The sequence below is a fragment of the Alosa sapidissima genome, chromosome 16, assembly GCF_018492685.1.
Source record: "Alosa sapidissima isolate fAloSap1 chromosome 16, fAloSap1.pri, whole genome shotgun sequence".
Classification (NCBI taxonomy): domain Eukaryota; kingdom Metazoa; phylum Chordata; class Actinopteri; order Clupeiformes; family Clupeidae; genus Alosa; species Alosa sapidissima.
The window spans coordinates 11,198,593-11,223,042 of NC_055972.1; the positions used below are offsets into that span (position 1 = coordinate 11,198,593).

General features: G+C 44.1%; 1 protein-coding gene and 1 long non-coding RNA gene across 2 annotated transcripts; one reads left to right on the forward strand and one right to left on the reverse strand.

Moving 5' to 3' along the window:
• Positions 1-7,216: 7,216 nt before the first annotated feature.
• LOC121685905 lies at positions 7,217-9,795 on the reverse strand. The gene is made up of 4 exons (XR_006023473.1): positions 9,670-9,795; positions 8,904-9,039; positions 8,762-8,801; positions 7,217-8,552 (listed from the first exon to the last, which is right to left on the reverse strand). It is a non-coding gene; the product is annotated as an uncharacterized LOC121685905 (long non-coding RNA).
• A 113-nt stretch (positions 9,796-9,908) lies between these two features.
• tnfaip3 (tumor necrosis factor, alpha-induced protein 3) lies at positions 9,909-23,546 on the forward strand. The gene is made up of 9 exons (XM_042066754.1): positions 9,909-10,151; positions 11,391-11,731; positions 16,728-16,918; positions 17,277-17,418; positions 17,746-17,916; positions 18,327-18,507; positions 19,637-20,682; positions 22,035-22,234; positions 23,063-23,546. Exons 1-9 carry the CDS (start codon positions 10,120-10,122, stop codon positions 23,321-23,323), a joined length of 2,565 nt encoding a protein of 854 aa, XP_041922688.1. The 5' UTR covers positions 9,909-10,119; the 3' UTR covers positions 23,324-23,546.
• The last annotated feature ends 904 nt before the right edge of the window (positions 23,547-24,450 follow it).

Consider the following 24,450-nt stretch of genomic DNA (forward strand, 5'->3'; position numbering starts at 1 on the left):
ATTGCCCCCGCAGATAATCTGCCAGAGCCCAGTGCCAGGAGAGAAGCCCACCATTCCGGCTCAGTGCTCGGAGCACTGACCCGATGACCAGAGGGCGCTGGCCACAAGAGAGCGGGGTCACACACACTCACCCGGCCCCTTAATCAGCCTCAGATCCAGTGACTTCTCTCACTCCGGTGGACCCGGGTGGCAGCGTCAACAATCTACTTGAACTCTCCGACATTGCCTTGTCATAAACATGTCATGGCAGATGCCCTATACTGTGTTCAGATATCATAACCCTCAAAATCTAAAGATTTGACAGAGTGATATTAACATACAGTAGTTGGTGATTGCTACAGCTATGCAAATAATGAATGTCACTACAGTCATTAATGTAAATATCATATGCTTAAAAGTAGTCATAGCACCAACTATTTGCAAATCTGAAAGTCATCATGGAAATGGCTGATTATTGTCACATTTATACAATTATATTAATGCATACTTACTTTACAGAATATTTATTATATACTTTACAGAATAAATTATGAAAAGACATGCCATCAACCATTGCAGGTTGATCACATGGTTATTTCAGTGTTAATGGTGGAGGGTTCAGGTATGTGTTCCTATAGCAGACTCCCTCCCTGTCGCCCACTCCCACTCTCATGACCCCACCTCCGGAGGCCTGGGGCCAGAGGCTGAGAGCGGAGCCTAGCTCAGCAGCCCTAACGAGGTGTTACGAGCCGTTGCCCTCGAGGAGACGTGGGAGAGAGAGGGGCGCTCTGCATGGGCACCAGCCTCTCTGTCAGTGGCCAAACACAGACGTCGGCAGCCGGGGGGGGATGGGGGGGTAGGGAGAGAGAGAGGGTGGTGGAACTCTCCTGGTGCCGTGCCTGCTGGATAGACCCATCTCACATCTGGTGTGGATGACAGAATGGGAAATCCAGAGGACGGAAAAGCAGCAAGTGCTTTTTGTTCCAGGGATAAAAAGAGCGTTTCATAATGTGGAAGTTCTCCAACCTTGTGAGTTGGAGAATGTATTAAAAAAAAAGATGCAAATGAGAACAAATAAAACCAGTAAAAAAAGAGAAAGTATTGTCTTGCTGGGGATATCATACAAAAATCACAACATGCATTAAGGCGAAGCTAATTACCAGGAAAGTTGGGATTGAGGAAAATAAACATTTAAAAAACACAGCATGAGCCCTCAGAACACATTTAACATGCTCCTTCTCGTTTATTTGGCAGCGCTTTAGTCTCTATATGCAACAGCAACAGGGGGCAAACTTTGTTTTTTTTTTATATGTTTATAAGAGAAGAAAAACAAGATTTGATGAAATGACACAAAGAGGAGATATTTCACTTTAATGCCAGCTCCCCTCATCAGCTTTTTTTTTTCTACAGTTTTTTAATCACTGTTGCTCCCCCACTGAGTTTCGCAGAGACTTTAATATCAATTTTGACAGTACTGGCATTCTGAATTGAAGATACCAACAATTGAATCCTATCACCACACAAAATAAGCAAAGATGTTGATACTGTCAATAGCTGGCAGGCATCTCAGAATCCTGCTGCAGAATCTTATCTTTCTGGTGCTGAAGCAGGAAGTAACCGACACATCTAAGGTAGCTCTAAGCAGTGGTGGGAACAAAGCTTGGCCGTTTCCATAGAGACCCCCCCCCCCCCCCCGCATCCCACCCCATCTAACTCTCGACCAACCCAACTGACCACTGCCCCCCTGCTTCCCCCATGGAGCAGGGGTTACCCGGGAGCCTGGAGCCTGGGGCTGGAGCAATGCTGCGTTTACAAAGGCCCTGACAGCAGAAGTGTGGAGAGAGTGATGAGGACTCCCGCTGGCCCAGCCTCCTCCACTGGCTCCCTCCATTCACAGAGCCACAGACCCTGCTGGCCACAGCCAACCACACACACACACACACACACACACACACACACACACCCACACATCTCGATATCCACACATCCATACAGAAGATATCAACTCATCTACACACAAGCATGCTCACACAAACATGCACAAACACACACGCACACGTACATATACCAAACTCAATGTCCTCTCTCTCAGTGAGGGGTGAGTTCCACCTATCGGAGCTGAGCTTTTATGTATGGCTATGACAGGAGACATTCCTTTACTTTAGATGTCAAACACCACATCCAGGAAGAGTTGGGTAGTAATTGTAAACAGAACAAGTTTTAGACCATCCAGAGTCAACCACCCTTCCAGATGAACCTAATAGCAGTGTACGTATTTGGTATTATTAATGATCATGGTGTTTTACATTACATAAATGTTGCATGTCTTGTTGACATGAATTTTCTTACATTAAATATGGGAGTTTAAAGCAGTGTGGTGGATATTACTTTTTTCACTTGTTGACATCAAACCCATAATTTAAATTAAGGCCCCAAGAGTCTAATTAATTTTTACAGATGTTATACAGGTGGCACACAGACACACACACACATGCACACTTTACATACATTCTCTCTCTTCTTCATCTTGCTATCCTAACGTTACTCAGCAAAAGTGTTCCTCTCTCTCTATCCCCCTCTCTCTTCCTCTCTCTCCCTCTCTCTCTCCCCCTCTCTCTATCTCTCCTCCCTCCCTGCCTGTCTCTTCCTGTGTGAAGCGTCCCGCTGCACAGAAGCGCCACTCTCTCTCCGGGGAGAGCAGGCCCTCAGTGTGGGGTGTCTTTATCCGGCAGCCCCTGGCCCCTGGCCTTGGGAACCTCCGCTCTGTGGCCCCCAGGTCTGAGGGCCCTGGGGGCCACCCCACCTCTTTGTGCCCCTACTGGCAGGGGAGCAGACTGGGAAGTGGGAGCGTGTCATGCCTGAGGACTCTCTTTCTCTTTCACTCTCCCTCTTTTTCACTCTCTCTCTCTCTCTCTCTCTCTCTCTTTTTCACTTTCTCTGCTCTGACACACATCTACGTCCCTCCAACGGTCTCCCTTTCTCCTCTCTCCCCCTCCCCACATTCTCTCTTAGTGGTGGGGGGGGGGAAATCGATTCTGTTCAGTATTGGGATATTTTGTGCACGCAATTATATCGATAGTATCGCAATATTTAATTGTATAATTGATTATCTAGCTTACTTTTATTTGAGTCAGGTTTATTCGGGGTTTACTCTGATAACATTAATTAGCTTATTACGCCCACAAAATGGCACTTGTTGTGCTGCTTTGTTGTTGTGCAATCAACAGCAATTTCAAATGAAAATGGCTTCACAATCACAATCTGGTATACACAACACTCTGCCTTCTTTCACATCGAAAGTGTGGGTGTATTTCGGTTTTCAACAAAAAGCGAATAGAAAGGACCTTGACATGCACCATGCCATGACAAAGTTTTTGAACTACCCTCCTACTAAGTTTTTGCACTTCAGTTAAAGTGTAGAAGATAATGTTCACAGAATTAAATGTGACATTTGAAGTGAGTTAAACAGTCTTATGTTTTTCTTATTTTTTGTAATGCCTTTGAATAATATGGGAGACATGAATCGCAGTATCGAATAGCAATACTTGTTGTATCGCAATATGTCAAGAATCGCAATAATGTTAAGAATCGCAATAATATTGTATCGTGGCCCAAATATCGTAATAGTATTGGATCGTCAATTCCCACCCCTATTCTCTCTTATGCGTATATATGCACATGCTCTAATGAGTAACACATACAAGTTTGCACACACGGACCTATTGTAAGACTAATGCAAATGCATGGATACAGAAATATGGACATATTCACACACACACACACACACACACACACAGAGAGAGAGAGAGAGAGAAAGAGAAAAAACAGAACCATTCTTTGAAACATCTTGAAGTTAATTCATTGCAAACACTAAAAATACCACAGAAGCCTATTCATGGGTTTCATCATGTCCCTTTCCACAGGTGTATAAAATCAAGCACCTTGATTATCAATGCAGACTGCATGGTGCTTGATTAATACACCTGTGGAAAGGGACCTGATGAAACCCATGAATAGATGCACACATATGCATACATTACATTATAGTCCACGATACTATTTCTATCCCTATCATAAAGAAAAGCTGAAAAGAATGTCCTTACCCTATCAGAAAAAACCCTACCTGCTTTTCCAAATACATACACCACAAAGGTTCAGATGACTGACTTCCATAGAAAAACATAGTGTGCCTGCCTCCTCTCATCGTTTTACTATATTTAGCTTAAGATGTTAGAAGAGAGACAGAGAGAGAAGGTTAGAGAAAAAAGGGATAGAGAAAGAGCACACACACACACACACACAACACTATGACCTCAAGGATGCTTGTAGAGAAATGGAGGTGAGAGGTGAGATGGAGAGAAGGTGGCAGAGAGAGGAAACAGAGAGAGGAGAGACAGGGGAGCTGGGGTTCACACAAAGACAAAAACCACTGAGAGAGACAGAGATGGAGGGAGAGAGAGAAGAACACTAAGAAATATAGAGGTGGAGGGAGAGAGAGAATAACACTGATAGATAGAGATAGAGGGAGAGAGAGAACATTGAGAGAGATAGAGATGGAGGGAGAGAGAAAAGAACATTGAGAGAGATAGAGATGGAGGGAGAGAGAGAATAACACTGAGAGAGATAGAGATGGAGGGAGAGAGAGAAGAACATTGAGAGAGATAGAGATGAAGGGAGAGAGAGTCAAGTCAAGTGCTTTTATTTGTCACATACATTTTACATGTAGTGAAATGTAAAAGGGTCCTATGCTCTGCATTTGAATAAAAGAACATAACGCATATATATATATATATATATATATATATATATATATATATATATATTAAATAAAAGCAGTATATAAATAAATAATATAAAAAAATAAATAGATGCAAGTTAAAAACATATCTGTCTTTGGGAGAAGAAAAACTTATTTAAAATGCGCTGAGTTGAGCAGTCTCACTGCCTGTGGATAAAAACTCAATCTCAGTCTCTCAGTCCTTGTGCTGACTGACGCAGCCGCCTGCCCGATTTAAGCAGGGAAAAGAGACTGGAGTTGGGGTGAGAGGAGTCTTGCATGATCTTCTTCGCCCTTGCCCCCACCCTCATGGTGTATATGTCTCTCAGGCTTGTGAGGGGGGCTTTTATGGTCCGCTCCGCAGAGCGCACCACTTTCTGCAGGACCTCCCCGTCTTGTGCTGTGCAGTTACCGTACCAGGCAGTGATGCAGCCTGTGAGAATGCTCTCCACCGCTGAGGAGTAGAAGGTTTTCAAGATGGAGGGAGAGACCTTGAACTTCCTCAGTCGGCGGAGAAAGTACAATCGCTGCCTGGACTTTCCTGTCAGGTGTTGAGTGTGCAGTGACCAGGAGAGGTCCTCAGTAAGATGTACCCCCAGGTACTTAAAACTAGGAACCCTCTCCACAGGCTCCCCACTGATGCTAACTGGGATGTATTTGTTGCTGGACACCTTCCTGAAGTCCACCACCATTTCCTTAGTCTTCCTGACGTTCAGGGCCAGGTTATTGGACTGGCGCCATAGTGCTAGGTCATCCACCTCCTTCAGGTAGGCCTGTTCATTGTTATTTGAAATGAGACCCAGCACCACGGTGTCATCTGCAAACTTGATGATGGTGTTTGAACTGTTGGTGGCTGTACAGTCATGTGTATAGATGTTATACAGCAGCGGGCTTAAGACACACCCCTAGGGAGAGCCTATATTGATGGTTAGCTTCCCTGAAGTAACTCCTCCCCCCACTCTGACCACTTGGGGGCAATCAGTGAGGAAACTGAGCACCCAGTTGCACAACACAAACTGATCAGTGAGGAAACTGAGCACCCAGTTGCACAAAGAGAACAGCATTGAGAGAGGTAGAGATGGAGGGAGAGAGAGAGAAGAGCTCTGACAGGGTAAATTGCCTAAGATGCAGCCTATTTTCCAGGCTCTTGTTGCATTTGTCACATAGTGAGCATGGGACCCATCTACTGTGGACCTGTCTTCACAATACTGCTTGTGACATAATGTTCAACAACTTCCACCCAGGACTGCATTTCCCAAAGGAATCATTGAGCAACCAACATGGTCACTTAAAGAATGAATGTTGAAGATTATCTTCATCATTTTGTTTTTTCTTTCTATGTTAAACGTTCTCCAGTGATGGTTTGTGAAAACACACGCCTGTTCAGCACGCCAGAGTTCTGCAGTGCCACCGAAATGACTAAAACATCACAACAGAAACCTAGCCTAGTTTTTCTCCAAGTGACACAGATGGATGAGGAAGATTGTTCAATGGAAGTCTGTCTTTCACACCTGTGAGTTTACATTTGGTGGAAAGAGATGATCAGATGCCACAAATTGAGCAATCAGTCTGTTCAAGTTCAACAATTTAAAGACATTCACAATTGTACTAAAGGCTCTTCAATTTTGTATAGGCCTATGAATTATTACCATAATTTCCAGACTATTAACCAAGGTTTATACATTGATTTCCAAAGTGTATTCTGCTATGAGGTTAAAGCAGGGGGCGGGCCATACATAGGAATGCATTTCTTTTCTTCATTCTTCTTTAAGATTAAAACACGATCTGATTCTGATTCATTGGGCTATTAGGCACTGCGGTTAATACATAGGTGTGGTTAATACATGGTTTTGTGTTTTTTATTTGTATAAAACACTGTCCTGTGGTTTATACATAATGCGGCCCATACACAGGAAATTACTATAGTTCAGCCACAAATCATTGATCATTTAATTACATATTGTTCTACTCTCCATAATCAGAAATATGTGGCATCTCTGCTTTACTGGTGTCAAGACCACTTTATTAGGAATTGCACCTAGTATTTTATATTCCATGGATCTAAACCCTATATTATTCAAATGTAGAAATACTGTATATTAATATACTGTATTTATTCATAATGGCTTTGCTTTACATGTTGTTTTTGTCACAAGTGAATCTCTGAAAGTTTCAACAAGAGAACACCCCAGGGTATATAGCTATACTGGTGTCATATGCCCGATGTCGCTTGACAGTTTTCACCATTTATTTAACAAATATTGTTTACAGACCTTTTATTTTGCTATTTTGAAACCATAATTAAAATATGTAAAAATATATATCCCACTCCACATAACATAACAGGACCTGAAATGACAAATAATATGTCACAATTTAACTGTTTTTGTCTTTCAGTACACTGTGCAATTTTATAAGCATTCAAATCCATACAAATATGAACATATGACAAGAATGCAGAAACATATCTAATGATGATATAACACACACTCACAAAAAAATAGCATAAAACATCTGAATGCACAAGTTGGGCTCCCACTGATAACATTCTATTCCCAGTGAGGGGGCTTATCTTGGGGGGGTGGGATTGTTCGTTGGTGCATCTATCATTTCGTCTGCCTATTAAAGTCCACAAAAATCTGATCAAAACTTTTAAAATGACAAAACAATCACAGCAATTAAATTGTGTTTCTTATCAAGAGGAACAGCACCTGTGTTGTTCAAAAAAATATTGCCTTGAAATGAGATGGAGGTTTTAATATCGTGATGTGGGAAGTGGGAGGCACTGTGAGCACTCACACATCCAGTCTTTGAATTTAGTCTGTCAGACACAGCAGGTGTTTAAATTACTTCATTGTCTTGCAACCTGCATTTGGATTTTTGATTACCTTTAAAATGAATCACGTTTATTTTGTCAATGAAAATCCTTCACATTTTACCCCTGGTTGACATATTTTTGTGGTAGAAAATATTTTCTTACATTTATAAAATAAGATTTAAATAAAGCTGGTATTGTGATGTAGTTAGTACTGGCAGTCTAAAACACACTGCTTGCTACACATTGCTCCAAAAGCAGACCAATGCTCTTCCAAAATGTTTAATTTGAGTCTACTGCCATCTAGTGTTACAAAACAGTGAACTGTTGGTTACAGGAATTCGTTGTCCATCCCTTGTCTAGCTTCACACAAACATTTCATTGTACTGAGAATATTTGGTATTTTTCCATAAGGCAGATAGTGAATTGCCATGGTGGGGGGTGTATTAATGTTCCAAGACAGCCCATGTGTTTTTTTTTTCAAATTCATACTTAGGTCTATATCAGGGAAAACATTGAGAGTTAAATGTGTTCTGCACTGCATAAACGTAACAATGTATGTGGGTGTGTTTGTGTGCATGTAAACATTTGAAATGATTATTAATATTATGATTATGATTCATTATTATTGGTAGTATTGTTTTGTTGTTATTATTATTATTTGAAATTGCAGTGCATACAAATGACCACCAGAGTGCACTGCTGTTCTAGCCCAGTGTCTTCAAGTCACAAAGTTCACAAAAAAACACTCTCAACTCAAGATTTACTTTTTGTGATTCTGTGTAACAGGTGCAGATATAATTCCAAGTAAATTGCATGTTTTTAAGCCCTACTAATATTTCATTTTTGCAGAGCGTGCATATACCTCATTTCAAGTAGGTTACAGCAGTGTGCACGGAGGGGATCCCCCTGTAGCTGTCCTCACCAAAGCTCAAAAACAGAAACAGTGTGCTTCCTTTGACTAAATGAGCGACATGGTATCTGGTGCAGCAGGGTGGCAGTGACGCAGATGCAAAAAAGATAGCAGAGTAAGCTATTGTAAGACATGCGTGTCTACACACCACAAATGGTGATCACATAAATGATTAGAGATGGAAGGTGAAAGTATCAGTGACGTTCTTCAGTTTTGGAGTCTACCTGCAGACCTGCACTTCCACTAATACTTGATTTTTTTTTTTTTTTTTACTTACTTGTTTACTTGGCCCTCCCATTTCTCTAGGAATCAAAACACTGCAAGACGAAACATAGGCTAAACAACAACAACAACAAAAACCGTTCATACAACATCTACTTGCTTGATGGATATTGTAAAAATATAGGGCTGAGATTTACCTTGAAGCATTATTGTGCTGGAACTGGAGTAAAAACATTCAACAGGTTGCCATTCAACAGGTCAATCATAAACCATCATAAATCATTTTCCTCTGTCAACTCTGGCAACTAACAGTCGTTGGATTCAAACTGTTTCCTGAAAAACATAAAGAGAAGATTGCACTGCTGGAAATTGATTCAATATATAGGTAGGTTGATCAGGCTATATTGTTTTTCTTATAGAGGAAAACTTGTAAAAACGCATGCAGTCTCATTTGTACCCCCCCCCCCCCCCCCCTCTCTCTCTTTCACACAGACACGTATGTGAACTCATTGAATAGCCTATTTCATGTTTGCTGGTTATGCAACTTGACATATAGGTTACAGCTGTCTGCATATTGCAAAATGTAATGTATTTGCATAATGTCTAGAAGAGAAATTATAGTGCCCTTTTTCCTCTAAAAAAACGCCTATGTTTGTTGTGTTAAGTTCATTGTGCATAATTTCAATCAACCACATCAACTTCCATCCTCAACTAGCCATCTTGCTGTTTAATGTTTTGCACCAATGTTCCCCGTGCAGACTTGCCAATAGCTGGCCTATAGCTTAGGCTATATTACAGCTTTTTGACCATTTCATAAATAAAATTTAAAAAGAAAACCTCTTCAAGAACAGAGCATTCCCAATAACAAGGTCTAGGCTAAGAGGCTACAGGTGTATGAAGGGCTCTAAGAAACCTTCTGAAAACAATGTGGAAAATACGCAATGTGACATTATCGGAACTCACAGGACGCATATCGTAGCCTGAAACCTAAGGAATTTCACAACAGATAATGACGTTCGACTCTCCCATCCTTTGTGCACAGAGGGTGGAGACTGAGAGCGTGAAGCGAGAATGGCGTCAGCACGTCACGCCATCATAAGCGTAACGTGATGGCGTCACAAACTAGCTTTCATGTGTGCGCCCCTGGTGGCCATCGATAGTATAGTAAGCGGCTCAAGCAGCCTTGTAGCCTATGTGAGCGAGCGTGTGTGTGGCGGAAAGTCCCTAGCTCTGTGGAAATCCCCACTCTTTTCCGTGTTGAAGAAGCCGTATTGCTTAAATTAAGTTTAACACTGTGAGCTAGAATCTTATACCGTGAGGACACTACAACATATCTGTGAGTTAAGGTTAATGGCGCTATGGACGACTGCGGTTACATTCAGTGAAGTGCCAGTGGTCTAGTCGGAGCATCTTATGGGCTTTGTTGATACCGACATATTGAACAGGTAAGAGTTGCATCCTGTCGCTTTGCCTTTTTTCGGGCCCGGTATCGCTGCAATATTCATAATTTTACGCGATAGGCCTAACGTTATAGCTTCCAAAGTATATCAACCCAATGTCTCGTTTACAAAGCCCCTCAGTCTGGTAGCGGGGTTGCTTTCCCTTTCCCTCTCTCTCTCTCTCTCTCTCCCTCTCTCGGCGCCACCGTTTTTGACAGCCATTGTTTACGAATACGTCACCTACCAGCAATTAAATAGCATTAACGAAGGATGAAATATTCATATTGATATCAGTGTCACTGACAAAAGCAACGACGGATGTCACGACTAACAGTTTAACATTGTTAAAATGTGTCTATCAAACCAATTACGTAATCGTAGCGTCAGCAAGGGCTCCTGTTGTAATATTTTTTCGAGCCCGAAGTACCTTAGCTGCGGCGGCGGTCTCCATTGTGCCCAGTCCTGTGGTGTAGCTGTCTGCTTTAGCCTACTATGTAGCGAAATCACACAAAGCCTCGGAGACAGCGTTTAGCGAGGGCCCTTGGCCTTAATGGGGGAGAGAGTGAAGGCAATATCATAACATATCCAGAGCTTAAACTGTTATTTTACTTAACCTAAGCACCTCTGGCGGGGTTGCTGGTGCCCTTGTCTTCAACGTGACATCTTTTGAGTGAGAGTGCCTTTTCACCTAGCAACTTCTTGTCTTCTGTTTCCCATACGATTGTCTTTCTCAGTACAATTTGTTTCTTAGTTGACCGCCTTCTTTGTGTCAAAGTCGGCAAAAGGCTTGCCGACCAGACAGTTTCTGTCAGCATTATCCAACTGACATTTCCTTGAAATGCTTTTTTCTCACGAGCTTGTGAAATGACACCAGTAGATTTGATATGAGGCCAAAAATGATCTAAAATGTTTTTGGTGACTCTGTTTATCTGGTTCAACACTGCATGCTGCATGGGAAATCTTTTGTAAACAGAACTCTTGTATGAGGTGGTATTTAAAACAGACACAGGTCAACCACATTATTCCAACTCAACACGCATGTCTAGCCTCTTTTGGTCATGTTTTGAAATTCATTCATAAAGGTACAGGTAGCTAAAGTACAAGTGATCTTATATCAATGTATTGTTCTTTCTCTGAGACTGAAACTGAAGATCAAGATCATCAGCAAGTGTTGTCTGATGTATGCTGAGGCCTCCTGCTTAACCTCCGTCTCTCTCTCTCCATCCTTCTCTGTCTCTTTCCCAGTACCGAGTTGGTGCCGATTATTCCGGAATACGCCATGTCGCAGGGTCAAAATTTCCTGCCCAAGTTCTTGTTTGTGAGCAACCTGTTCAAGGCCATGAAGATCCGGGAGAGGGTGCCCAACGACGTGGTCAAGCCGTCGTCCAGTGGTGGCCTGGTGCACCACCTGCGGGGCATGCACCGGCACACGCTGGAGATGATCCGCATGAGCCACTTCCACCAGACCTTCCGCGAGGTCATCCAGTCGGCCATCTTGGACCGGGCCATGCAGACCTCCCTGGAGCAGGAGAAGAGGCTCAACTGGTGCCGCGAGGTCAAAAAGCTGGTGCCACTGCGAACCAATGGTAAGATCAGAAACACACACACACACACACATACACATCCCGGTGCTGAAACTGGAGACCCTGGTACCCTGTTGTTGCTGACTATCAAGTGAGATTGATCGATTCAAGCTGTGGATCAGTGGCGATTACTTACAGTTGATGTCTTTTTGTGAAGTTCTCCCTATTGGGTATAACACTGGCTCAAATGATGAGGGTTATCCATGTTAAACAGTGAGTGCAAACAGTTCATCTCTAATACTGGAGAGAAGGTAACCTCTGTTATCCTCAATAATTATCCATAATTCCAGGGTAAAGTATGCATTTGTGTGTGTGTGTGTGTGTGTGTGTGTGTGTGTGTGTGTGTGTGTGTGCTATGATGGTGAAGCTGACATGGGCTAGGTTGCTCAACATAGTTTAGTCAACCCTAGCAAAACATCCTCAAGTTGAAACTCCAGGCATTTTGTGGTTCCTCTACTTGGTGCTAGATGTACAATCTGTACTGTGTTTCGGAAAGTAGTGTCATGGTGACCTAAAAGGCATATTCTTCCATGTAAAGAACCCCCTCATATCCCCCACATTTGACACGACTTAACTTAATATCTCAATCGACTTCACTTGTCCATTGCTGCTGATGAGTCCCCCTTTGTCGTACAGAAGTCAGAGTGCTAGTATGACTAAGAAGAAGGAAACTTGTGTGAGTGTACCAGTGGAGTCTCCCTAGCTAGTTTACTAGTCATTTACTGTAAGTCCTCTCGCTGATGAGGCACTGGATGATTGCTTAATGTTCAACTATATTACTGGATTTTTCTCTTAATTTTTCCCAAAGAGTTTATAGTCAATTGTGAATGAGTAGAATAGGAACTGACTTGCGAGAGACTGCTATTTTGCTTGCAATGGCAGATGACAGATCATCTTTGAGAGTTGAAAACTCATATTCAGCATACATGAAACATATGTGACATGAAAATTACATTTCAGCATGATAACAGCTTTAGGCTTAGTCTTTTAGAAATGGCTGCTGCTGTCCCTGGTTGTGTATTAAACTTAAAAGAGAACTTGTATGTTGAGAACTTCTATGTTGACTTATGTTTATGTTTTTTAGTAGATGGCCTTGTTCATCTTCATTAAACTACATGTATTGACAATGTTGTTGTTGCTAATGGAATTTAAGTGTTTCTTCTGACAGTGTATTTTAAATGGACAAATTCTGGGTTGTGAATACATTGTCATTTTGAGTGTGTGAATATATTTTCTACATAAAGAGGACAGGAACGTTTCAGACAGTATTAACTATATTAACAAAGGCTAATTAAACCATAGCATTTATGCCTATTGTGTAAGAGTTCTCAGTCACCTGACATGATACGTTTTATAGCCATATAGCCTAAGTGAAATATTGCTGAAAAATACTATTACCCACAATTCACTGTGTGATTGTGCATTTTAAATATATTTTTGTTTGTTAGAAAAGGAGTTGAAATAATGTTGCTATGTACGCCTGTAGATCATGAGTTGGTAACTTCTGAAGGCTAAGTTGGCTAAATGGCTGATTAGAGGCTGACTGCGAATTCTGCGAATGTTAGTGCTTGAGAAAGACCAAGGATGTGATATGTCAGGTCCTGGCAGCCATTTCCTTCTTAATGAGAGGGGAATTTCCTATTTGAAGTAACACAAAGCCCAGGGTTTATCTTGTCTTTTTTTTTTTTGGGAATCTCTGGCCTCACTCAGGGACATGACACATATGTGACTCCTCAATGTGGAATTTACAGAGTGTGTAATATCAGCCCAGGCCGAACTTGGATCCTCCTGACAGGGGAACGTGTGGACAGTGAGGTGGGACAAACTGGTGGCTTCCACTGGTTGCCACCACACTGCTCAACTGTGAGCCACATTGTTTGTGTACACTTCTCGAGCGTGTGATTGAAACCCGGCTCGTCGTTGATAAGAATGTGGTTGTGTGAGTCGGTGGAGGGTATTTCCAAGACGGGATCTTATCGGTGTCATGTGTCCAATCCCAACTTTCCCTTTTCACTCGCAACCAACCAGAGGGCTTCACCATAAAGGAGAAAAGGGGTCTCAGCCCTGGACTTGTTTTTGTCTTGAGTGAGAGCAGAAGAACCTTTAACTTAGTTAATGCGGAACAGCCACATCCAGGGTTCACGTGTCCTGTGGTTTCAACATAGGACAGTTTCAACAAGTGGCCGTGAGGCTGTTATATAGAGTGTGCATTTTAGCTTCACCAAAATTGCGTAATAGCCATATTTTTGGCTTTCATATCTCCGTGAGCTAACCTTAGACGTGCACACCATCAACCCACTGTGGTGTTGTTTACATTCTCATGGTGTGGAATCTTTGAGCCTCGAAAAAAAAAACGTGCCCTTCCTCTTCCTTTAGGTTGGCGGAAAAACATGATATTCAATTTTTTCATTTGGCTCCATTGTTTGCTGAAAGAGCAAATGTCTCCTTTTGTTGTAAATTGAACAGGCCTACACTGCAGAGGTCTGCATTAGTCTTTGAATACCTTTGAATACCTTTTACCGGCATAGTAATTCACAGGGCATGGAAACAAATATCAGGAGGGAAATAAGATGTAGCTGTGGAATGCCCTCTCTCTTATTAAAAATAAATACTAAAATGGGAAGTATATGTCACAATTCATTCAAGGCCCTTAAAGAGGAGGGGTTTCCCAGTGTCCTTTTCTCTATAGCCATACCATCCTTCCTTGGTACCCGTGCATATTCAAAGTCTGCTTTATTGTCAATTTCTTCACATATGTGCAATTTCATTCGCTTATGTGAGAGACAGGATGTAGGCCTGTGTGTTCTTTGCAGATTGTCATGTTTGTTTTATGCTCAAGTGAGCTGAAGTGACCAAACATTACAGTTTGACAGAGCCATGTAGTAAAACCATGAAGAAGAAGAAGAAAAGAGGAACTGCGATTACTCTTCCCTTCCTCCAGTCTTGTGAAGGGTGCAAAGTTGCACACACTATGTAGCCGACATGAAAACAGGTTTTATGTTTTTATTACTCCGTTAACACGTGGTCATAAAAACGCCCATCCCATTGGCTGTCACCGGGCAACGCATTCCAGTCGCGCCGAACCGAGCTCCGCCTCCCGGGAAAGTCCGGCTCTGTTGAGAGGACCTGCGCCTTGAGCCCAGGGGAGACAACACCAGTCTATCGACACTGACTCAGAGAGAACCACACACACACTGGGAAATTCCTGTGTGTGTGTGTGTGCGCGTGTGCGTGTGTGGGTCTAACTTGTGTGTGAGCGGTAGGGTATTTCAGTGTATGTCCATCGCACTCATCACTTGTGTTGCCCAATGAAGAAAGTGGGCTACAACTCTGCAGATTTAATTTAATGAACAATAATCTCAAGACATCTAAGAGCTGGTGTCACCAATGCACCAACACCAATGCTTTTGTCCTTTCCAAGGAGGCATAGAGTTGGAGCTGTAGAGGTTCAGCTGAGATTATCATGCTTCTTTAATAGCTAGCAGTTGTGTTGGTCAAACACATGGGAACATGGAGTAAATCTAAGTTGACTTAGGGTTTGGATGGCCATTGTATGGTCTTATTTTTGGAAAAGTGTTTTAACTTTAAAATGCAATAAATAATCAGTGTCTGAAGACATCAAACCACTCCTTGATACTTTATTTTGGCATGATTCGGATGCATTTTAGTTCTTTGCTTGCAGTGAGTATTTCTACCCAATGTGTGTTCTTCACTGATTGGTAGGTTTCATAGCATACAAAGATGAAGCAGGCAGTCTTTGACAGATACAGTGTTGGCACTCTGAACCAGCCTGCTTGTAGAGAGGACGCTGCTCTCTAAAACATAGACCAAAAGAAGCGCGGTGCTCAAAGCTCCTGCTGGAAAAGGCATGTACACTTTGATTTTGAATTCATGCTTTGAATTGACCCTTTCTTCTTCTTCTTCTTCCCTGCCTTGCAAGGAGGAAAGAGGAGGGGATGATCTCAGACGTCTCTTTTTTTTTTCCAGACCTCCCGTCATGTTTCCTCTCTTCAAAAAAAAGTGGGGATGTTAGTGAGATGTAACGCACACCCATCTGATGTGCTTTAACCAGGTTTTTCGGAAATCCCCTGTGCCTTTTTTTTTTTTTTTTGCTCCCTTTTTTACAACTCTTTCAGTCCTGTACTGAAATGTTGGTGTCTTTCTAGCTTTCATAGAAAGAGTGTGGCTGGTGTTTGAGCATGATATGGTCACCTGCAAGAGTTGTGTTTCTCTTTGCCACAGTTGTAAAACCTCAGGAGTGGTGAGCTTTGAGTCACGCAGGTGCCTTGAAGCAGATCTCTTGTAAGCTTCCCCGCAGCCGTGTCTCTATTGCCAGGCTGCTTGAGGGTACAAAACGACTGGGAAAAGTGTGTGTCTTCATTTCACTGTGCTGTCAAAACTTGCTCAAAGGCAGTCTGCTAGTTTGCGTGTGTATTTGTGTACGGCGATTCGCTTGTGTGTGGATGTACGTGTGAGACATTGTGCAGCTATAATAGCACCAGTTCTCCCTCACTGAACATCAAACACCAGTACAGTATCATTAACACCTGTACAGTATCATTAGCACTTTTATGATTTGTGTGTGTTTGTCTGGAAACTTTGGGGAACTCCACATGATAGGGCATTTTTGTTAATACGACAGTGTTATTATCACTTATCACTGGTTAGATATGAAGGCTCAGGTGTGCTCTGGTGTCATCATCTCAGGTGATGACAGGAATTACCCGGACCCTAAAACCAAATTAAGTCTAAAAATATGGCATACACTAGCTAGAGATATGAAAAACAAAGCTTTTCCCTGATATATGTTCTCTCTTAAAGCAACATCTTTAACTGAGAACCTGGAGGCCCAGTCTCTTGCTTTGAGTCTCTTCTGGGTGAAAGGCTGCTCTAAACACCTACCATAGCTGTTCTGTTTGAAAGTCATGTTGGAGTCTTTTCATGTTTTTGTGTAGTCATGTGTGTACACGCACATTGATTGGTATGTGTTGTGTTTCAGGGGACGGTAACTGCCTGCTCCATGCCGCGTCCCAGTACATGCTGGGGGTGCAGGACACGGACCTGGTCCTGAGGAAGACCCTGTACGCAGTGCTGAAGGAGACCGACACGGCTGACTTTCGAGCACGCTTCCAGACAGAGCTGCTCCACTCACAGGAGTTCACCCAGACAGGCCTCCGCTACAGCACCATGGTAATGCTAACACTCACACACACACACACACACACACACACACGCAGACCAGCATACCCAATATAGACTTTTTGTTTGGTACTAATGTTATGCTGCAGTGTTATTTTTTGTTGGTCAAATATCTGAAATAGGTAATATAGGTTGTTTTAGTTTTTTTCCACTGCAGCATTGGGGGGTTTCGGTGGCTATGTTAAGATTATTTTAGAGATAGCAGAGTGAGATGTGATATTTTTTTCTTTTCATGGTGGCCCACATCCGCCAACCTCACCAAGACTGCAGTGTTGGTCTTATTTCGAATTCTCCTTGTGGTGTCCTTACTTATTGTGTGTGTGTGTGTGTGTATGTGTGCGTGCTGCAGAACTGGGATGAGGAGTGGAAGAAGATCGTGGACATGGCCTCACCAGTGTCCAGTAGCAACGGCCTGCAGTTTGACTCACTGGAGGACCTCCACATCTTTGTGCTGTCGAACATCCTCCGGAGGCCCATTGTGGTCATAGCAGGTTGGTTGTTCCGGCCTCAGCACTCTCTTCCTGTAAGGGGCGTACTCCGCTTCCACAGAACCTTTCAGCGGAAGCAGTCAAGTTCTTTGGTAACTTGCTGAACCACATACACCCAACACATTGTTCACAATTCAGTCTTCTATTCTTCTATTTAATTCATTTAAATGGTCACTATTACATTTTTGAACAATTTTGATCAATTTTAACTTTGATTTACTAGGTCTGCCATGGCATGTGACATATTATAGGCCTGATCTACTGGGTTATACAATGTTGATTTTACGGCAAATTCAGTGAGCGTTGTCGAATGTCTCTTCCTGTTAACAGACAGTGTGGTAAGAAGTATGAAGTCTGGATCCTCTTTCGCCCCGCTCAATGTGGGCGGCATCTACCTGCCCCTGCACTGGCCCGCCAGTGAGTGCTACAAGTATCCCATAGTGCTCGGCTACGACTCACAGCACTTCGCTCCCCTCATCACCATCAAGGACAGCGGCCCAGGTGATGACCACACCTGGTGTGACATATAAGTGACCCCAGTGAGGGGTATACTAGTTGCACTCATCACACTCATGATGAGTACTCCACAGACTCCAACTGATACCAATATCTATTAGTTGTTCATGCCAATATCTTAAAGGGGAAACATTTTCTTTTTGCTGTCAAAAGTAAAGGTTAGTAGGGGTTGTATGTCATTCTGAAGGCAGGTATTCCTGTTAAGAAATGTCTGATTTTATTTGTGTGATATGTGTGGTGTAGGCAATAGCTTGTATTTGTGGACAAATTTAACTAAATCAAAGAGACATGGGTGAATATCTAAAAAAATACATGTGTTATTGTGTTATCATCCTGAGTAGTTGTAGAGGCGTTTTGGATTTGACTCATGTGTTTGTGTGTGACTGTTTGCACAGAAATCCGAGCCGTGCCACTGATCAATCCGGGCCGCGGCGGCTTTGAGGAGCTGCGGGTGCACTTCCTGACTGAGAAAGAGCACCAGCAGAAGGAGCGCCTGCTGAAGGAATACCTGATGCTGATCGACATCCCCGTCATCGGCCTCCCCTGCGACACAACGCGCATCATCAGTGCAGCCAGGTAGAGCCACAAAAAACACCAGGGCTTTGAACCAGATTTTTTCCCCAATTGGTTCGTTCCGAACAGAAACAGTATTTTAACGTTTCCGGTTTTTGGTCCAACCCTAAAATTTATGTTCCTGAACCGGTTAGAACAAAAAAATGAAGTTCCTGAACCGGTTAATAACATTCCATGTCAGCTGCGGGACATACAAATAAGTAGGCTGATCATTAGGACTTTAAAATTCTGTTGTTAGTCTACATAATTTTCCTTAAGTCTCTATCCTATCATCAAACATTAAAAAAGCACTATAGGCTACATTATGTAAGCGGCATAACTGTAATTCTGACATGCCTACATTTGTTTCAGTATTATACATGAATTAAGACAAGGAAAATGTCTGCCATGTCGTTTATTGGCAAACAACTAAGGACATATCCATTATACTTCTTACATAGCTCAATGGGTGCAAATGACAAATAGGGCAGGCTACATAGCTGTCATTGAGAACTTCAATTGACCAAACCTGGTCAGGGCCCAATCAGTGCATTTGTTTCTCCTATGTCATCAAATAATACAAAACCACAAAGCATTGCAGAAGCATCACTGTAGTTCTTACATCCATTCAAAAGCCTATGGGCATACGATCTTTATTAGGCTACTTGCTGGCGGCAAGCTTCTATTACATTTGTCCTGATGAGTAAACGACCGGAAGTGAACCTCACCAAATCGTATTGCACAGAAATCTTGTCAAAGAACAAAAAAAATAACGGTGTTAACCGGTTACCATTATTTTAGATAAACGATTCTGTTCCGGAACATAAAAAAATGTAAATGTTTCTGGTTTCGTTTCTGTTCCTAGCAAAACATCAAAAGTTTCTGGTTTTCGTTTTCGTTCCGTGAACCGGTTCAAGGCCTTGAAAAACACACTTCAATCATGTGAACAGGGGAAAGGAAAACACGATGGAAACAGAGTTCAGGGTATCTATTAGCTATGGAAGAAAAATCACGGAATTTGTCGTATTTTATATGTATATACTGAACAGTTATCAACTGATATCTACCACATGCCTATTCATCTTTGGATGCAGATTTTACAGTCCATTTAAGCAACTGATCCTGAATGTGTTGATTGCTTGTTGATGTCCAGGTTGGATGAAGGGAACCTCCCAGAGGATATGGACCTGATGGAGGACTACTTGCAGCTGGTCAACCACGAGTACAAGCGCTGGCAGGAGGACAAAGAGGCCCTCTGGGCCCCTCAAGCCCAGCAGCGGCCGCCGCCCTTCTCCGTCTCACAGCTCTCGCTCATCGAGATCCGGTGCGCCACGCCGCGCTGCACCTTCTACGTGTCGGTGGACACGCAGCCGCACTGCCACGAGTGCTTCGAGAAGCGGCAGGCCAGCCGGAAGCTGGAGCCCAACGTGACGTCGTCGGTCGGACCCGGGGTTGTGGTGGGGACGACGGGGGCGGGGGTGACGCTGGGAGGGCCGATAGCGGCCGAGTCGGAGGGAGGACGCTATCGGGGGGCCCCTCCGGCGCCCACGACTGTTGACCGCACCCAGATTCCGAGCCCGCGGTCAGCCCCTCCGACTGCCCCCAGCCTGAGCCTGTACAGCGAGACGCACGCCATGAAGTGCAAGACGCCCGGCTGCCTGTTCACGCTCAGCGTGGAGCACGATGGACTGTGCGAGCGCTGCTTCGCCGCCCGGCAGAACCCGCCGCCACCACCGCCGCCGGCCAACACAAACACCACGCCCCTCAACGGCCCCACGCACTACGTCTGGAGCCAGTGCCCCGGCGGCAGGGACCGCGAGCGAGACCGGGACCGAGACCGCGAGCGAGAATGGGACCGCGAGCGCGAGAGGGACCGCGAGGCCGAGCGCTGTAGCATGTGCCGCCAGGAGGCCTTCAGGATATTCAACGGACTGTGCCCGCCCTGCATGCAGCGGACAGAGGTGGAGAGGGGCGAGCCCCAGCTGCCCGGGCCCCCCCGCATCGACCCCTTGGCTGCCTCGTCCTCGGTGTGGACGCAGCTCCGTGACGCGGAGCGGCCAGCTGCTTGGGGACTCACGCCCCGGCACGTGCCCACCAACACGGCGCGGCTGTGCAAGCGCAGCGGCTGCCAGTTCTTCGGCACGCAGGAGAAGCTGGGCTTCTGCACCATCTGCTATGTGGACTATCAGACCAACCACCGTAAGTACACACACACTTGCCTCTCCTTATTTACACACAGCACACCTTACTTAATGCCTGTGTGTGTGTGTGTGTGTGTGTGTGTGTGTGTGTGTGTGGGTGGGGCAGTCACCATGGTAATATTGTGGTCGGGTGGTTGCCTTGGTGTTGTACCTGAAACAGGAAGGCACACATAAGGGCCCTATGAGGGCGTTGACAGAGAAAAAGATTTAACAGCGACGAGGCAAAAATTCGGTGCTTGCCACACAAATGTCTTGGTGGGCCCAAAAGCAAGGCCCTGAACACAACGCCCCCTTTTGGGGCATTCCCCCCATTCATTTGTCTCAGCCTCTCATCCCTGTCTGACCTACACATTTAACTGCTAGACCAATTATGACGTATCTCTTTCACCCAATAGTAATGCAATAGGCTATGCCATTACGGAAATTCCGCCATTCCTATTGCGTGTGTGTGCATGTGTGTTGCATGTATCAGTACATGAATCCAGCTCGACGTTGAGAAGTGCACTTGTTGAATGTGTTTCAATGAATGGTATCTATCAATGAATTGCTTCTCATACTCATGCATGGGAGTGGGGTAGTTTGACCTTTGTGTTGAGTTTGACTCAGAGTGATACGGACTGTTAAAGTCACCTTGGAGCGCTATATCACTACAACCCGGGGAGCACCAGGACGCTTGTGATGCCTTTACACATTCATACTGGGACCAGCACTCAAAAGTGCTTTGTCATTGTCAGTGAGATACTCTCAGTTCCATATGACCCAGTTTCGGACCCCACAGGTGGTGGTGCCCCGGCTTGTCTCAGGAACTCTTAGGGGTGTAAGAAAAAAATTGATACTGTATCAATTAAACATAATAAAAACATAATATCGATAAAAAAAGATAGATATATAGATAGATAGATAGTTTACATGCAATCTCTCTATTTACCTAAAATAAACGTTTTTACTTATATTTTATGCACATGATGGTGTCTCTATATCAGTTTTTCTAAAAGTAGACTTAAAACATTGCAATATATCTATTGCCTTACACACCGTATCGAAATATATTGCAATATACTGAGTCGTAACCCATGTATCGTAATATGTGTGGTATTGCCAGATTGCCAATACACAGCCCCAGAAACTATGTGTCTGTGTGTGCGTGGGTCTGTGCGTGTCTGTTTGTGTCTGTTTGTCTGTGTGTGTGCATGTCTATTTGCATATTTGACTAAGGTTTATTGTTCCTTAGAACCCCACTCTAAAACTGGTTTAATCTGGGTTGTGTGACTGGGTGATCATTTGCAATTGTTACGTTTGCCTCTAAACCTCGACATTTATTGTTGTCTTTGTGTCTGTGTCTGTGTCCAGAAGCACCACCAGCTACCGTCCAGCCACGTCACACGTCTGAGGCGGGCTTCCAGAACTGCCCGCGGTGCCGGGGGCCTGGTTGCGGAGCGTTGGGCAAGGCCATGCTGGAGGGCTACTGCAACAAGTGCTACGTGAAGGAGCAGAGCGCCCGGCTCAACCAGGCCACCACCAGAGGACCCAACTCGCCCCCACTAGTCGTGGTAAGACAACTTCTGCACCTCAGCTCCGCTAAGAGCCCAGCTGGCCTGATGCATTTAGACTACACAAGTTTGGATCTTTACATTTAGATCACCCTGAGAGCAATATATGGCTCACGTTTTGTGTGTTAACTGCTTCTTAGATTATCTGAATCTAAACCACTTTGTCTGACGTATACATACCAGATTAACTGTAACATACTTAAATATGGAATGTCTCAAGAATGTGTTGTTCTTATGACACAACTTTCTAATTGCTCATTGGGTCGACATTGTGGGTTCATTGTGCGTAGATAATACAAGTTTCTCTGTGGAAGTGAACTATGGGGTGTCTTGGGGGTGGGGTATATTTGTGTCATGGGTAAACTGGGGGTGGGACAAAATGTTGTATACATGGGGGAGAGGTGAAATCACGGTCTTGTGCTGTAGGAAAGCACTACTCTCAGTAGGTGATTTTTGAGTAGGGGTTTTACTTCAGGGCCAGACAGTAGAAAAAAAGAAGTATGACTTGTGGTGTATGAAGCAAGACTCAATATCCAGAAGATCTAAAATTAGGTTGTGAGAGCCCACATCATCATTGAACATTTCACAAAGTCATCTTGGTTACAGCAGGACTTTTTTTGGTTATTTGGGACCAGTATTTCACTTCCACTGTTTTGGACGAGGGCGTAAGAGTATATCAAGACCCTGAAGTATGACAGTATATCTAACTCATGTTTTCTTTTTTTATTCCTTTGTTCTTGCTCTCTTTTTCTTGCCTCATCTTTACCTTTCTTTTTCTCCCCTTTGTTTTCTCTCTCTTTCTTTCTCTCTTCCTCCTGTCTTCCTCAGAGGGCACCCAAGGCCCGTCCACCCCCCACGTCCAGCCAGGCTCAGTGCCGACGAAGTGGCTGTAAGAACCTGTCGCCTGGCTGCACGGACCTGTGCCCGGACTGCGTGGGCCGGGGTCAGCGCGAGGGCCGGCGCGCCCAGGCGCCCAAGGAGAAGAGCAAGCAGCGCTGCCGCACACTGGGCTGCGACCACTACGCCAACCAGGAGAAACAGGGCTACTGCAACGAGTGTGACCACTTCAAGCAGATCTACCGCGGCTGAGGTCCGCGTCTCAAGACGGCGAGAGCGAAGAATTCGCCCCAGTGCTGATAGTCTGGACTAGCATGCGGCTCAGTTCGAGGTGCAATTTGAGATCATGAGTGGCTCGATCTTCTTTTTTTTTTTTTTTTTTTCGCCACTGACCAATTGGCAGCCCGCCCATATCATATACAACCCCACCTCTTCCCCTACTGAATCAACCTGAAGGCCAAATGATAAAACAAAAATATTTCAACTCCAGAACGAAATCAGCCTGAAGAGGCAGTCGTGGCCAGCCGAAGAGCCAGGTCCATGAATTGGCTTTTCCGCTCTTCTCAATGCGCAGATGGCGCCATGGTCTCTGTGCAAAAGTGTATCGGGCAACAGGGTGACGCAGCAGTTCAGAAGACCTGTCTCCTTCCAAACATATACACACACGTTTGTGGTCACGTGTGTTTAGTGCCAAACTGCCTGTCTGGAAGGGTCCTGCTCTAAGATGGCCTGAATGCCCATCGAATGTCAGAGCAGGAGGGACTTACGGACAAGCAAGGACATGAATGAAGTGATCTTATTTTATGCTCAAGCAGCAGAACTGACCAAAGTTAATTTCGTACAAATGTAAATTTTTGAGGAAAAAAACCGAAACAAAAGCAAAACAAAAAACAAATGGTGCACGGTGCCAAAATACTGATTTGAAGACGAAAACCCCAGCATACCCTACACCAACACAATTCTATACAGCGACAGCTAAACACGCATACATACACACACTCACACACAAACACACACACCATAGCCCAGAAACAAAGGTGTGTGTTTGACATTGGCATTGAAGATGCCCTGTATGTACAAACTGAATCCCTGTCATGAGTGTGCAGTAGGTCACTCATCGATCTGCCATGTCACTTAACGTGCCATAACAGGGAGGACATGTTGCCTTTCTGACACTGAGTTTGTATTTGCCTCTGACCACACACACACACACACACACATACACACTCTCACTCACTCTCACACACATATACAGTACACACAGACACAGTACAGACATACACCGCAGCAATCTCATACTGGCACACAGACCTAAACACACACATATACACCTACAATGTGCAGACAGAGACACTTTATTTTGGTTCTAAACAGGACTA